This window comes from Phyllobates terribilis, unplaced genomic scaffold, assembly GCF_046119375.1.
Source record: "Phyllobates terribilis strain yellow unplaced genomic scaffold, ASM4611937v1 Scaffold_60__1_contigs__length_8166268, whole genome shotgun sequence".
Taxonomy (NCBI): Eukaryota; Metazoa; Chordata; class Amphibia; order Anura; family Dendrobatidae; genus Phyllobates; species Phyllobates terribilis.
The window spans coordinates 6,383,304-6,399,347 of record NW_027362820.1 but is presented as its reverse complement, the minus strand read 5'-3'; the positions used below and the strand labels follow the sequence as shown (position 1 = coordinate 6,399,347).

General features: G+C 44.7%; 2 protein-coding genes and 1 non-coding gene across 5 annotated transcripts in view; 2 read left to right on the top strand and 1 right to left on the bottom strand.

Moving 5' to 3' along the window:
• LOC141192363 (uncharacterized) overlaps window positions 1-1,320 on the top strand; it is a 30,334-nt gene extending 29,014 nt beyond the window's left edge. The window contains exons 9-13 of the mRNA XM_073661880.1: window positions 71-247; window positions 329-452; window positions 536-633; window positions 832-922; window positions 1,110-1,320. Of these exons, the coding sequence (XP_073517981.1) occupies window positions 71-247; window positions 329-452; window positions 536-633; window positions 832-922; window positions 1,110-1,207 (588 nt within the window). The 3' untranslated portion in view covers window positions 1,208-1,320. The remainder of the gene's footprint in view (window positions 1-70; window positions 248-328; window positions 453-535; window positions 634-831; window positions 923-1,109) is intronic.
• LOC141192334 (uncharacterized) overlaps window positions 1-16,044 on the bottom strand; it is a 732,001-nt gene that overhangs the window by 90,921 nt on the left and 625,036 nt on the right. The gene's annotated exons all lie outside the window — the stretch shown is intronic.
• On the top strand, window positions 1,889-2,006 carry LOC141192404 (U5 spliceosomal RNA). Its single transcript, XR_012265877.1, has one exon. It is a non-coding gene; the product is annotated as a U5 spliceosomal RNA (small nuclear RNA).

Genomic DNA, 16,044 nt, shown 5'->3' with positions numbered 1-16,044 from the left:
CAGAACTGGAGAGGTGAGGACTCTGGAAATGTCTGGAGGGAGATTTATTTATATGTCTTTCCATAACCAGGATTACATATTAGTGAAGACCTCTAGTGAGCGCTGTCAGGTCCATGTGTCTGAGGGATGGGAAAGACCCCTGAGCCCAATCACAGGGCCTCCACCTCACCCCCTGATACATGAGGACATCAATGACCAGAAGATCCTAGATCTCACCTACAAGATGATTGAGCTGCTGACTGGAGAGGTGACACTGCTGGGGATGCTGGGACATTATACAGTAACACTATGAAAGGATCGGGGGGATGACTGTCCTTGTATGTGTCAGGTTCCTATAAGATGTCAGGATGTCACTGTCTATTTTTCCATGGAGGAGTGGGAGTATTTAGAAGGACACAAAGATTTGTATAAAGACGTCATGATTGAGGTTCCCCATCCCCTCACATCACCAGGTAATAGACAGGACTAAATACACACGGCCCATAATTATCTGTATGTAAAGAATGAATTCAGTCCCTGTATGTGTTTCTTCCAGATCTATCCAGTAAGAGGACAACACCAGAGAGATGTCCCCGTCCTCTTCCTCCACAGGACTGCAAACAAGAAGATCCCAATGTTCCTCAGGATCATCAGGTAGATGGAGAGAAGGTGTCATGAGATCTCCCCTATGATGTGTAGACGGCTGTGAAGGTCTTGTGTTCAGTCTTGTTTTATCCACCAGTATTATATGTTTTATACTTGTGTAATGAGAACGGTGGAGATGGCAGGATTAGAGCTGATCATAGATGTGACTTCTCCATCTGTTTGTGACTTTTATAATATTTGTTTCAGGGTGAAGATCTGACCCATATTAATACTACAGAGACATATGTGAGGGGTGATGAGCGGTGTAAAGAGGAGAATTCTACATATGACTACCCAGGTGAGTAGTAACCACTAAATGCACAGAAGTTACAGATTCTTCTCAGTCATCGGCTGTGGCTGCTTTATCTGTTGTGTAGTCCGGCCGTATCACAATCGTGTGATCACCATTTTGCCTCTAGAACACAATATTCTCTTCCACCTAAAACTGTTCAAATGATTTTGGGTATTGAAACCCTTTTCCATAGAACTTACAACCTGGAGGATCCACTTACTACCTGTGATTAGGAGACGTTACCTGCCCAGATCTGTAAACCACAAAGCCAGAAAATCACATGAAGAATAATATTATGATGGGCCTGTAAGAGAAAGTGGAGGGTAATGATGCTGTTGGCTTCCTAGAACCCTGATATCTTATTGGATGAATCTACCTTCTCTCCCTTCTGTGCTGCTGAATGTGCTCATATGGTCCCTACAAGACCAGGTCCAGTCTTTCTGGCCAAACTTCACATTTATGATCTACAACATTAAATGTGCAGTAAGGCCAAGTGTGAATTTCTGTACAATAACAAGAGTTTCCCTTTTATCCTGACTTTTCAGTTTCTTTTAAAACCGACTAACTTCAAACAGGATTGTGATAAACTAAACAAAAGCAAACATTTCACCTGTGACATGATATCTCTCTAAGATAAATTTAAGACACCCCAGCTCTGCACTATTATAAAAAATTCTCTTTGAATGTCTAATATTTCTTGAAACTCATCTGACAGAAAATATTGTCCCTTATGATAGTTTAGATTGCCAAGAGCCACCGAGCCCCATACTCTAATTACCCTAGAGAGGTTTCACCACTAGTTACTCACTACTTACTGATGAAGACTGTTGAGATTGGTCATTTCAGTAGATGTTATTGTCTATACTCACAGTTTTGACTATAGTACTTAGTGCCCAAAATACTCTGATTTAACCCCTTCCTGCAGCCAGTTTTGTGTTCCTATCTGGGCCCATTTTTCAAATCTATAGAAAAATACTCTGGCTTCTCTTCAGAACGTAAAAATCTTTCGCCTTTTACTAAAGATTTCCGTGGAGAGAAGCAAAACTGAGTTTTGTGAAGATATTTTTTCTATTTTTTTTTTTTAAACACAAATTGAGAGATTGCGGGAAATTTTACTTTGATTTTACAGAATGTCTGCAAAACTGCTGAATGGTTTGTGGTATCGGGGTATTTATTTTCTGGGCGTTGACTGGATGCTTTTGCTTTTTTTTTTTACCCTTAACTGAAGGATGCTCCAAAAATGGAAAGAAAAAAACAACCACAAAGAGCTGAAAAATGGAGAGCTTCATCTGCTCCCCCAAACCCGCTATGTTATTAAACCACTAAACCCGTTAAAGAGGTTATGTACGGTTGTCCTGAGGAAGGAGTCGGTGGTCTCTGAAAAGCGTAGCCAATAAACCTACATTTTTATCCATACTAATGGTTTGTCATGACTCCAGAGAACGCAGAAACAACTTCCTTTCCCAGCACCTATCTCTGACATTTTTCAAATCTGACGTGTGTCACTTTATGTGGTGATAAGTGTTGGAATTCTTCACAAAGGATAATAGGAAACAAATGGACCTTACAAATAATATTCCATCTTCTCTTGAATCCGACAATACCCTGTATGCAATTGTACACTGCTGTCTGGGCACATGGCAGGTTAAGAAGGGAAGGAGCGCCATTTAGCTATTTGAATGCAGATTTTGCTGGGATGGTGTGCAGACACAATGCATTGGGGACACTGTTCATGGTCACCTGGCAGCTCAAAAGATGGTCACCACAAACAGGATTAGCGCTTTCTGCTGCATTTTCCAGATCCCAGGGTTTGCCTTGCTCATCATCCTTTAACCCCTCTACATGGATTTGGACTTAGACAGAGACCCCCCTAAGCTTGGGCCACAGTGTTACCTAATGTTCTGTGGTGTGAGATGGGAAGAACAATAGTCAGATAGCCGGGTCAGAACCAGGAGGTCAGAGAAAATACAAAATCACACAAAAGTAGTCAGTAAACGGGCCGAGGTCACAACAGGAATCAAATACACAAGCCGGGAGCTGAGCACAGAGGACTGATCCAGAGGAGAACAAGGCTGTATCTGGCAGCTTCCGGCAATATGCTTCCAGCTTTAGTAGGGTGCGGTGCTTTCCAAATGGCTGAAGCAGGGAGCAGATTACTCCAGCTGGACAACACACACACCCATACTGCCAGACTGGATGGTACTACAGGTCCCAGCAACCCTAATCTTAGTGGCTGGACAGAGCCTGGGCCGCCCAGAGCTTCTGGTTCTATCGTCTCCTCCATCACCAGCGCCGCCTGCAGGATGAATAAGATGGTGAGGGAAGCAGACGTCACAGGAGCAGATCCCAGAGGAGATGGGACCCACCATTTACAGAAGCCCTAATGTGACCAAAATGCCGAAAACCAGAGCAGTAGAAATCCCCATAAAGTGACTCCATTTTGGAAATTATAACCCTCGGTGAAATAATCTATAGGTGTAGTGACTATTTTGACTCCACAGGCACTTTCCGGAAATTAGCACGCAGGATGATGGAGAGTGAAAATTACAAATATATAATTTCATTACCCAACACATAGTGCCCAGATTGTGCTCCAGGAGACACACACCGTAAATTAAGTGGGTTCTTCTCACTATAGTAATGTCAAATACATGGATGCACAATGTGCTTTGGGCGCACTGCAAGGCTCAGAAGCGAGGGGGAGATCTGACTTTGGGAGAGCGGATATTGCTGGATTGGTTTATGGAAGCCATGTTGCTTTTCAAAAGCCTTTGAGAATCTAATAATGTGGAAACCTCTGGTTTTCCATTGACAGATGATGAACCTGAGTGGGGACTTGTTTTTTGTGGGATGAGTAGAAGTTTTTATTGATATTATTTTCGCCTACATAACATTGTTTGGTGGCTTTTTATTCTATATTTGGGAGGCAGAATTAACAAACAGTTGGACACCACGCTCTACTGGTTCATCCTATGAGCTTTTCTATTAGACTGTGAACTGTTATTGTCTTGGTGAATAATGACGGCTAACATAGGGCAAAATTAAAAAAAATCACAGAAAAAGATACAGCCTTACCAACACCAATAATCGTACCAATTCATGGAGGGGGTGGTTGCCTAGTATTAAAGATGAACACAGATGAAGCTTGCATAGGACGCCAGTCACACAGGTAGGTGTGATGCAGTGTCTGGCTTAGAATAGTGATGATGCCCATACTATTAGATCAGGGGGCTGCCAAGGAATATATAAGTGCACCCCACATGGACAGACACCCCAGTACACCCAACCAACACTAAAATGCTAATGCATTTGCTATCTGATTTGGTGTTGGTAAGGCTGATTTTTTCTGTGATGTTTTCTTGGTAAATAATGATACTTTTACATAAAGTGCATTTTTACGTAGAGTTTAAGTAGAAATATTCAACAATATAAATTTTAAGGATATGTTATTCATAAATAATAATTGGTTTTATTCTTGGCAGATGACTGTACCAGGAGATCAGAGAGACAGCTGACATCTTCAATTTTTAAATCAGATGATCTTGAGATCAAACAAGATACAACTGAAGTGAATGCCATTATTCCAGATTTACCATCATCCCTTCACAGCAAAGATCTGTCATCTGATCCTATGAAACAGGTCCTGTCTTCTGTTTCATTACCGACTACTAAGGAAAATCAAAGTCACAAAATAAGCATTAAAAAACAAATTACTCCTAAAGCAAAGAAGCCATTTTCACATTCTGAATATGGAATTAGTTTTTCCCTTGAAAAGTCTTTTCTTAAACATCAAAGCATTCACACAGCAGAGAATAGATTTTTTTGTTTCAAATGTGGGAAATTGTTTAACCAGAAATCAGATCTTGTTAATCACCAGAGAAGTCACACAGAGGAGAAGCCATTTTCATGTTCAGAATGTGAAAAATGTTTTAGCTTGAAATCAGATTTGGTTGAGCATCAGAGAATTCACACAGGGAAGAAGCCTTTTTCCTGTTCAGAATGTGGAAAATGTTTTAACTGGAAATCACATTTGGTTGAGCACAAGAGAACTCACACAGGGGAGAAGCCTTTTTCCTGTTCAGAATGTGGAAAATGTTTTAGCTGGAAATCAGATTTGGTTAAGCACCAGAGAATTCACACAGGGGAGAAGCCTTTTTCCTGTTCAGAATGTGGAAAATGTTTTAACTGGAAATCCGATTTGGTTAAGCACCAGAGAATTCACACAGGAGAGAAGCATTTTTCCTGTTCAGAATGTGGGAAATGTTTTAGCTGGAAATCAGATTTGGTTATACACCAGAGAAATCACACAGGGGAGAAGCCTTTTTCCTGTTCAGAATGTGGAAAATGTTTTAGCCGGAAATCAGGTTTGGTTAAGCACAAGAGAACTCATACAGGGGAGAAGCCTTTTTGCTGTTCAGAATGTGGGAAATGTTTTAGCTGGAAATCAGGTTTTGTTACGCACAAGAGAATTCACACAGGGGAGAAGCCTTTTTCCTGTTCAGAATGTGGGAAATGTTTCATCCAGAAATCATATTTTGTTAGGCACCAGAGAATTCACACAGTGGAGAAGCCTTTTTCCTGTTCAGAATGTGGGAAATGTTTTAAAGATAAATCAGATTTGGTTAACCACCAGAGAACTCACACAGGGGAGAAATCTTTTTCCTGTTCAGAATGTGGGAAATGTTTTGTGAAGAAATCATCACTTGTTAGTCACCAGAGAACTCACACAGACGAGAAGCCATTTTCATGTTCTTAATGTGGGAAATGTTTTACACGGAAATCAACTCTTAACAAACTTCATAGAAGTCACACAGGGGAGAAGCCTTTTACATTTTTAACCGAAAATTGTATCTTCGTAAAGGGGTTGTCCACTACTAGGACAACTCCTTCTCATTCCTCATGTTTGGCCTTGTTAAAATAAAAACACTCATACGCACTTACTGTTCTGGCGCCGTTCCATTGGTGTCACAACTTGCGTTTCCGTAAGGCTGTTACATCACACAAGATTGTTACATCACACAATCCTGCTGCCAATCAACGCCGCCTTCAGACGTATTGTACATCAACAGGAAGGACATGGCCTGGACATAGCACCAAGAGAATGCACACAGACATAGCACCAAGAGAATGCACACATTGAAAGCACTCTCTTCAGACCGTGTTCTTGGGGGAATTATAAGCAATTTACAGCCTCAAACATGACTTTCGATATGGGAAAGAAAGATCAGAGGTTAATCTGAAGTCCTCCACCTCTGTCAGCATGTCTGGTATGCAGCGTTTCTTATGGAAGGTCTCATCATCCTTCTCTGGAGCTATTACTGCCTCACCTCAGCATGGAAAAAGAAGCAGTCTTAACCCTCATGATGTCAGACAGCTCCAGCCTGTAAGTCCTGCACCAACTTCTCTCTTAATGTAGGCCTCACAAGAAAACACCACCAATCTTCCTGTACTCTCACCAAAGCCCACATACTAAGCAGTGCTTGCTTCACAGGGACATTTACCCCCTATCCACAGGTTATTCTGATATGGGGAACAACATAACTTATTTGTATATCATATTGTGTCTATGACTCGCCCCCAGGGTCGTGGGGTACTCGGCAGCCGGGTCTTGTGGCTGCTTTTGAGGGATATCACGGTGGCTGGCCCGTTCCGTGACCCAGGGCGGTCAGTAAAAAGGGGAATAAAGTTTATGGGATAGTTTGTAAAGCCACCTGTGGTGTCTGGTGAGATTCACCAGCGCTGCTGCAGGCCGCTGAGGCCGGTGGTAAGGCAGCTCGGGTGGTATAGCTCCCCACAGGCGGAGCTAGGCCTCAGGGCAGCGGGGATGCAAGGATGCAGGACAAACGGGACCCGCTGGGTCAGAGCAAGAACAGGGACAGACACGATTGTCACTTCAGTACCTTTTCCTGGTGGAATTCAGGCACATCCCGGAGCACTGTAGGGTGAAGGGTGCACTAACGGATTCTCCCCAGTGAGCTGGTGTAGGGCCTCCTGTTTCTTGCCTTTGCATTGTAAGTTTCTGACCTGCCTGGAGCTAGGCCTAACTTTGTCTCTGTTCTGCACCTGCCGACATTGTGGTAGGGCCTTCTGTTGGAGATCACTCTCCCTATTCTTTGGGGTCTCCGTGATTCCTGACCCTGGTACGTATCAGCTTTTGGTGATCCTGGGACAAGTAGTTCGCCAGGGGTTAAAGTCGTTTTCTACTGCTCATGAAGATCCACGTAGACTCGGACCCGGTGTCCGGTATATACTTCGGGGTGAGCTGGTTAAGCTCCTCTGCCCCCTATGTTACTCAATTTCCACTCGCCTTCGGCCCCGCTCGGGCCCTCACTAGGCTACACACACACTGCAGCCGGGACGCTGCTCTTCTTCGCCGCACACTCCTAGCTCTCTGTAGCATTGGCGTCTCTGCCCCCTGCCAGACAGAGACGCCGTCCCTTTCACCTCCTCGCTCCCCGCGCGGCGTCCTCCAGCGCTCCTCTCCCTGCTACTGCCGGCGCGCGCTCCTTCCTAGGCACTGTGCTTAGGGCGCGCGCGCGCTCCCTCTCTCTTAAAGGGGCCGCGCGCGCCGTCCTAAGGAGTCCCCGGCCAATAGCCGGAGGACCTCCCATATATAAGGCACCTCCTCCAAAATGGAGGTGCCCGAGCAATAGTTGTTGCACAGTGTACTTACTTCTGCTTCAGCCCTCAGGTCCAGTTGCCAGCCTGACTACTGTTCCAGTCTGACTACTCTCCAGCCCGACAGTCTGTCTTCCGGTCATCCGCCAGTCTGTCTATGGGCAAGTCCACCTGCTTACCAGGAAGCACCAGCCAGTTACCTGCCTGCTACCTGCCGTGCCTGCTAGCCCGCTCACTTGGGAGCACTCGTCTGTTACCTGCCTGTTACCCGTTAGCCTACCTGGAGGCTTAGCCGTCACTTGCCATGACCACCTGATAGCCTACCTGGAGGCTCCCGCTGTCACTTGCCGTGACCACCTGTCTGCTAACCCAGAGACTTCTGCCTGCTTGCTGTGTCCATCCGCTATACCGGTCAGTCCCAGCCATCTGACCCGTGGGAGCCGCCTGCTCTCTTACAAGGTCGTCCCCAGAGTAGCACCTGGTCCCTCTGCTCGGTCCCTCCCTGGTCACGGAGTCGTTAGCCGCCGTCTGACCAGGGTCGGTCTGAGTTGATACTTAGTTACGCTCCTCTGGGTCCCTCCTTGCACCGCGGCACAGAGGTTCCACCACCCGGACGCGTAACACTCTCTATCCTGAGCTCTGTGAGTTCTAGTCTGGACTCACTCTAGAGACTGTACTGAACTCTTTCTGCAGGAACTGCTAGGCTCTGGCTTGACTGCACTGACTCCTTCTGTGTCTGAGCAGGAACTGCTGAATCACTCACTGAGCTGCCTGGCTCCACCTTCCCTTTATATATCCCTAACAGGCTCCCTCTGGTGGTCTGAGGTGGAAGGTGGAGGTGTGTGAATGCTTATAAGGGCCTCTTGTGGAGAAATCCCCTAATGCACCCCTCTAGGATCTGTGGTACCAAGCGCAGCTGGGCGCCTCACCTATCCCTACTAAAGAAGATATGGAGTAATATATTCAGAGGCTGGAGACCACATACAATACTGAAATACGTCCCCTCACGTCTGTCCTGTCACAGCTTACTGACAAGGTACAGAGATTAGAGGATAATGTCATCCAAGTTGGAGGCCATCATAATGCTCAGAAACTAACACTGGATCGTCACAGCCAGTAAATAAACTATCTGTTTAATATGGTTGATGATCAAGAAAATCACAATAATATCTGGATAAGGGGTATACCTTAAAGCATCAATGCACAAGTGATTATGCCAACACTGCGATCATTATTCAATAATATTCTTGGTGATCCTATTGATAAGGAGGTGGAGATTTAAAAGGCGCACCGCACAATAGGCAATCATGGCCCAGATCTTGAGCATCCAAGGGACATTATCTGTCACATACATTTTTTCAATGTAAAAGAGGCCATTGTGAGGAAAGCCGAGGAGTTGGATCCTGGTGATTTAAATGGAAAACACATATAATTGCTCACATATCTATCCTGAATGACACTTGCTAAAAGAAGGGTATTGAAACCACTACTTGATGCCATCCGGGAAAATGGCCTGATGTACTCCTGGGGGTACCCATTCCAGCTGTATATTTTCAAAGATCCAAGCAACATGAGGCTTTTCTGTGATGCCCTGGACATTCCATATATCTGACTGGCCACCTGCTCCACCATTGCCACAGAGAGGTCCAGCACGTCACAGAAGACGTTCAATGGATCAGGAACTTGATGGTGATGCAGCCCGATGGGAAAGGAACCTGCCAATCATATGAGCTCCTGAAATGAATCTTGTCTTCCCTGATGAGAGACAGTTTGCAGATACTTATTTCTTTCTGCATATAATTAGATATATCTAAAGAGAGTTTTAGGTGCCACTCTTCCACTATATAGAATGTCTCAGTTCATATGTTAGTACGGCATTTAAGTTGAGTTCACATTATATTTCTGTAATATCAGGCTGTATTACTTTACTCGCTATATATTCCATGGTTCCACCTAATAGGAATCCTAGGGCTGAAGGTTTCACTTACACCTGTAAAGACAACCCCCAGTTAGGGACTTGCATTGGGATCTGCTTGTTTCGCAATTTCCTACTGTTTTGATATATTCATAATCTATACTTCTTAGACACTGAGAGGTAGACGTTACTATCTACCGTCTATACTTCCTCTTTTAACCTTTCTCTCTTCCATTCCCCCTTTTTTTCATATAATATGGCACAACTCAAAACTTGTTCATTAAATGTCAGAGGACTTAATGTTCCAGAGAAAGGAGCTCAAGTGTTTTATCGTAGGCATAAACAGCACGTACATTTTCTATTTCTTCAGGAGTCACACTTTAGAGGTGATCATATACTGTACCTCAGTTTACTAATAGATAGCATTTTTCTGGGATGCCAAGATTATTAATGTTTTGAAGTCTTGCTCCTGTATATTGTAATCTGACTATGCCGCACTCCACCAAGGCTTCACATGTTGGAACCTAAATGATAATCTGCTGAAAGATTCACTCTGTGCTCAGACCTTCTTGAGACTATAGACTGCTTCACATATATGAGCATGATGAAACTGCCTTACCATTTAAATGGGAAGCACTCACATGCGTCCTCAGAGGGATAATAATATAACATAGATAAAGGTTAAAAAAAGGAGAGAACAGCTAAAGTCTCATTTGCTTGAGCGGATTGATCTACTTGACAAACAACATAAACAATCTGCTTCCCTCCAGGTATACGTAGACCTGCTTAACGCTAGAAGGGAGCTAAAGTAGTTTCATGGATGGGGTACTCGCAAATATTGTGTAATTTCAGGGCACCTACTTATGGAAGGAAGTGGAAGCTTCCATTCTCGGTACTAGATATGGAGCCTCCTCGAGAAAATGACTTAAAATGTCGTACATTAAAGTTAATATATAAGGCGTGGGATAGGGGTAAAAATATTCTGGGAATTGGAAAGTACACAAATTATACTCCTTTATGGCACAACTATAACTTACCAGAGCTACATAAACTAAAAAATGTTAGTGAGTGGAAGGATATGGGTATATGTTTGGTGTCAGAACTCTTGAGGGATGGATTATTCAAGATGTTTGAACAAATAAAGGCAGATTTTAACCTCCCGCATAGGGTGTTTTATCAATATCTGCAAATACATCTTGCATATAGTACACAACTAGAATAAACGCCATACTGATTGACATCACCCAATAGATACCATTACTACATCAATGGATACAAAAGGTCTAATATCCCTTATTTATAGGCAGTTACTGGCCCTACATTTGGATAAATATCCTTTGATAGTTAAGACAAAATGGGAGGAGGATGTGGGTTGGGTCCCTTATCTGAGGAGCAATGGGGGAAATACTGGATTTGACACCGAAACTTTCATTGTCAGAGTCACAAAGATTGTCCCGAATTCTTCTCATTCATAGGGTATATAGATCCCCAAGTATTTTATTTAAAATTGAAATACAAACGGATGACACATGTCCTAGATGTGGTCAAAAGGACGCCCACCTGATGCATATGACGTGGGAATGTGTAAATATTGGCGACTAATGGAACGTACCAATCGCTCTTGTACTATCTGTATCTGGGATACAACTTCAGTTGGAACCTAAAATCTGTATCCTAGGACTCCTGGGAGATGTCGTAGATCCAGACTCCCATATGGCAGTAGCTAGCTCAAGAATATTATTCCAAGCCAGAAAGTTGTTGGCACTACATTGGATAGACAATTCTCCCCTAACGATAACAGAACTAAGATCCAGGATAAATAACACTCTATGCTTGGAAAGTGGAGCTTATATTAAAGGAACGCTCTCAAGAAATCCATACACATATGGGAGCAATGGTTAATTACCCCAGGTATTGCTTCAGAAATACTATACTGGACCATTTGTACATATCCCTGCAGAAAACCAGGAATTTATATCCTTATACCTAAGGTGTCAGCAAATAATAATTGTCTCAGTCCACACAATTGCCCCTTCTTAGAGATATTCTTTTTCTTTTGACGTCCCAATAGGGAAAAAAAAACCGTCAGGAAGTATTCAGATATTCATGTACAAATGTAAAATTACTATTCCAAAACATTGTAGTATAGAGCGATATTAGGGTTTATATCATTGTAAACCGGTTCTTGTATTGTTTACTGTTTTTTCTTTCTTTTTATTTTTGTCACAAAGTTTATATGACAAAAACAAAATGTTGGTCTTTCTTTCTTTTGTTAAATAAAAATGATCTGATTGAAAAAAAAGAAGGGAGCGAAGATCTTTAATAGATCAAACGTATACAAAATATCAAGATCGCATGTGAAGGTACTCGTATGAATTCGTAGATAAATGTGGTCTCTCATTGACAAGGAAGTTACATCCACGGATACAAAGGACATACGGCTCCGGCAAAAATTAAGAGACCACTGAACAGTTTTCTATTGGAAAGCATGGAAAGACTGGTGGAAAGCATGGCAAGACGAATGAAAGCTGTGATTAAAAATCATGGTTAGTCCACCAAATATTGATTTCACATTTAAAACATGAGTAATTTGAGGTCTGAAAACACTTGTTTCTTTTTTAGTATTTTGACGCTCTATCATTTGCTGCAAATAAATTCAACATTTTTCGCTTTCAATTTCGGAGACATGTTGTCAGTAGTTTATAGACTAAAACAACGATGTACATTTTACTCTATAATATACCTATAAAGAGAAAAATCAGAGAAACTGAAAATTTTGCAGTGGTCTCTTAATTTTTGCCAGAGCTGTATGTATCCAAAACAAAAGGAGCACGACTGCTGTAAATTCATAACCCCACTGACATAGCTGACGCATTTCATTGCTGTTATAGCTCACTACATAATATTCATGGAAAATACCACGACATGCCACCTAATTTTCTTGAAACAAAAATTGACAAATATATTATGGACACTGCCGTTCCTTCCTTACAGACCCCTGAGCAGGAGATACTAGACAAAGCTTTCACTAAACAACAGGTAGGGAATGATTTAATGGCCTGTCCTATCGGGAAGAGCCCTGGGCCAGATGGATTCAATAATAGATTTTATAACATGTTTGCACCTCTGTTGTTACCATTAGTGTTCAATAATATCTCAGAAGACTCCACTTTGCCCCCCAATCACTTGATGCTCACATAACAGTTTTACCAAAGCCTGGAAAAGAACTAAATGCCTGCCCTAATGTTCATCCAATTTCATTAATTAGTGTAGATGTCACCATATTCTCTAATATAATTGTATCATGGCTCTCCCACTACTTACCCTCAATTGTTAGCAACGTTCAGGTTGGCTTCGTTAAGGGTAGAGAAGTGCGTGATAATTAGTGTTGAGCCACCCCCGTAGTGTTCGAGTTCGGTTCGGTTCGTCGAACACCCGTGTGTTCGCCGAACTGTTCGTCGAACACCGTTAAAACCAATGGCAGGCAAACAAAAACACATAGAAACACATAGAAAACACCTTCAAAGGTGTCCAAAAGCTGACAAACTGCTCAGAAGACACAACTAACACATGGAAAAGTGACAAGTACATATAGTCATGCGAAAGGAAAGGAGGTAGAGGAGTAAAAGGAGGGGGAGACACAGATATAGGCATGTCATGCCCTTCTAAAATCCAAAAAGTGAGAAGCCGACACGGCCAGTCCGTTCCTGCCTGTGCCACCTCTGTGTCGCCGGGTTTGTGCCAGAGCCGCGGTGGACCCTGACGGCCAGCCCCCCTATCCCAATACTGGTGCCTGTCCGCCGGTGGGTCGAGGCCCCCCACGGTGGGGGGGGGAGTAACATCTGCAGAAGAAAGACCATCTTCCAGCCAAACTAAGATGTCGACTTCTTTTCGTGGACAATGTGATACGATCCCATTCTTACGGACACGCCCATCGCTACAAATTCTAGATGAGGCACAAAAACAGCAGATGCTTCAACGGATATCAAGTGCTCCTTCAAGTGGGCTCTCCATCACCTCAATTTCAACATCACAAATACTCCAGTCCTCAGAGGTGTCACCCCAATCGCACTTGCTTCCTCACAGCTCCCAAGTCTCCAGCTGCCCATCTGAGTATGGGGTAACACAGATGGCTGAGTCTGCCCAGCTGTTTACTCATACTATAGCCTGGGAAACGGAGGTCTGCTCCAGAGCTTCTGTTAATCCAGATGAGGAAATGATCTGATCCGATGCCCAGAATCTTTATAAGTTGGATCCAGGACCAGATGAAGAAGGTTCTGAGCATAATGTAGACCCTTGTTCCCAAACTGTAACTCCTGTTGGTGGAGACAATGATGAAGACGATGATGAGACTCAAATACCTGATTGGAGCGACAACTTGACTTTTCGGTCAGGGCAGGAAGAGGTTGGCTCTGAGGGCGACGGGTGTGATAACACACAGGGTGATGATGACGAGGTTGGAGATCCCACTTACTGTCAACCCACAGTCAAACAGTCGATGAGGTCAGCAGAGGAGGTGGAGGAGGATGTGACTAGCCCTGGGGATGGGGATGACTCGGTACCCGGGCATTTGCCTGGCCTTGGGGATGTCGCGGTGGTCGGCTCCCTGGCCCGTACCCTGGGGTCTCTCTTTAAAAGGGTGGATAATTGTTAATTTTATAAGAGTTCATGACGCCACCTGTGGTATCTGGTGACAAGCACCAGCGCTGCAGCAGTCCACTGAGGCCGGTGATAAGGCAGCTCGATGGTATAGCTCCCCACAGGTGGAGCTAGGTCTCAGGGCAGCGTATGCAGGGGGAATGCAGGACAGGCGAGACCCAGCTGGGTCAGAGCAAGAACGGGAACGGACACGGTAGTCACTTCAGTACCTTTTACTGGTGGAAATTCAGGCACATCCCGGAGCACTGTAGGGTGAAGGGTGCATATCAGGATCCTCCCCAATGAGCGGGTGTAGGGCCTGTTTCTTGCCTCTGCGTAGTAAGTTTCTGACCTGCCTGGAGCTAGGCCTAACTTTGTCTCTGTCCTGCGCTGGCTGAACTTGTGGTAGGGCCTTCTCTTGGAGTTCACGCTCCCAGTATGCGGGGCCTAAGCGTCTCCTGGCTCTGTTACATATCAGCATCTTAGCGATCCTGGGACTTGTAGTTCTCCAGGGATTCCGGTTATGCCTTACTGGGTCATAGAGATACCGGTAAGCTCGGATCCTGTGTCCGGTAAATGCTTCGGGGTGAGCTGGTTAAGCTCCTCTGCCCCTTATGTACTAACTCGCCACTCGCCTTCGGCCTACTCGGGCCCTCACTAGGCTATACACACTAACGGCAGCTTGCCGCGCTTCACTGATCTTACGGCACCGGCACACCTTAAGCTCTATCTGGGCTCCCTGAATCTAGCAAGCAGGAGCCTCGTGCTCCACTGCTGAACTATTAACTGCGTTCTCTAGACTAGACTGAGCTCCACTGCAGACTGACCTCTCTTAGGCTTCTCTACTGCAGGAACTCTTCAGAGGAACTGAACTGCCTAGCTCCACCTTCCCTATTTATATCCCTAACGGGCTCCCTCTGCTGGTCTGAGGTGGAAGGTGGAGATGTGTGAATGTTTATGGGGGCCTCTTGTGGAGGATTCCATCAATGCACTCTTGTAGGATCTGTGATACCAAGCGCAGCGGGGCATCACAGATGCTATTGACGACGAGGTTAGGTTGCGCCTTCCTGAACAGAGACGGAGTACTGGAAGCACGTCAACAACTGCATCCTCAACCACAACTCTGCCTCTGACCACAAGTCGTAGTGGCTCTTCAGGTCACATGGGCTCTAAGCCTTGCATAGCCTGGGCATTTATTCAGATCGATAAGGATGACCCAACTCGTGTTATCTGTAATATTTGTCAGCAAAAGCTAAGTAGAGGCCAAAAAATACATAGTTTGAGTACTTCATGCATGTACCGTCACATGGATATGAAGCATAAGTTGCAGTGGGAAGCTCACTGTGCTACAATGCGGCCTAGCCGGCTGGGCCAACCACCGTCTGCCCCATCTTGTGCATCCGCAGCCTCTTCATCCTCTGTGACTGGGGGGACAGCAGTCACACATGTTTTTGGACGCAGACCTGCCACCTCTTTACCCGCAACAGCCAGTGTGATTGGCAGGTCGTCAGTTCATTGGGAAGTGGAAACACCTGCTAGTGTTGAGCGCTCTCCGACATCGAGAGCACCACCTTTGGATCAAGGCAACCTAACATGTCCGCCTGCATCTTTCTCACAGACCGGCAGTTGCCGGGGACACCCTACTCAACACCGTCTAAGCACAACAGCCAGCCCTCGGTCCCTCAGATGTGGAAAAGTAAAAGACCATTTCCTCCTAGCCATGAGAAAGCTAAGAGGTTGAATTTCACCATCTGCAAGCTGTTGGCTACAGAAATGCTGCCTTTCCACCTGGAGGACACAGAGGATTTTCAAGACCTTATGTCCGTCACAGTGCCCCAGTACCAGATGCCCAGTCGGCACTACTTCTCAAAGAAAGGTGTGCCTGCGCTCCACTAGCATGTCGCACACAACATCACCGCTTCTTTGAGAAACTCTGTGTGTGACAGGGTGCACTTCA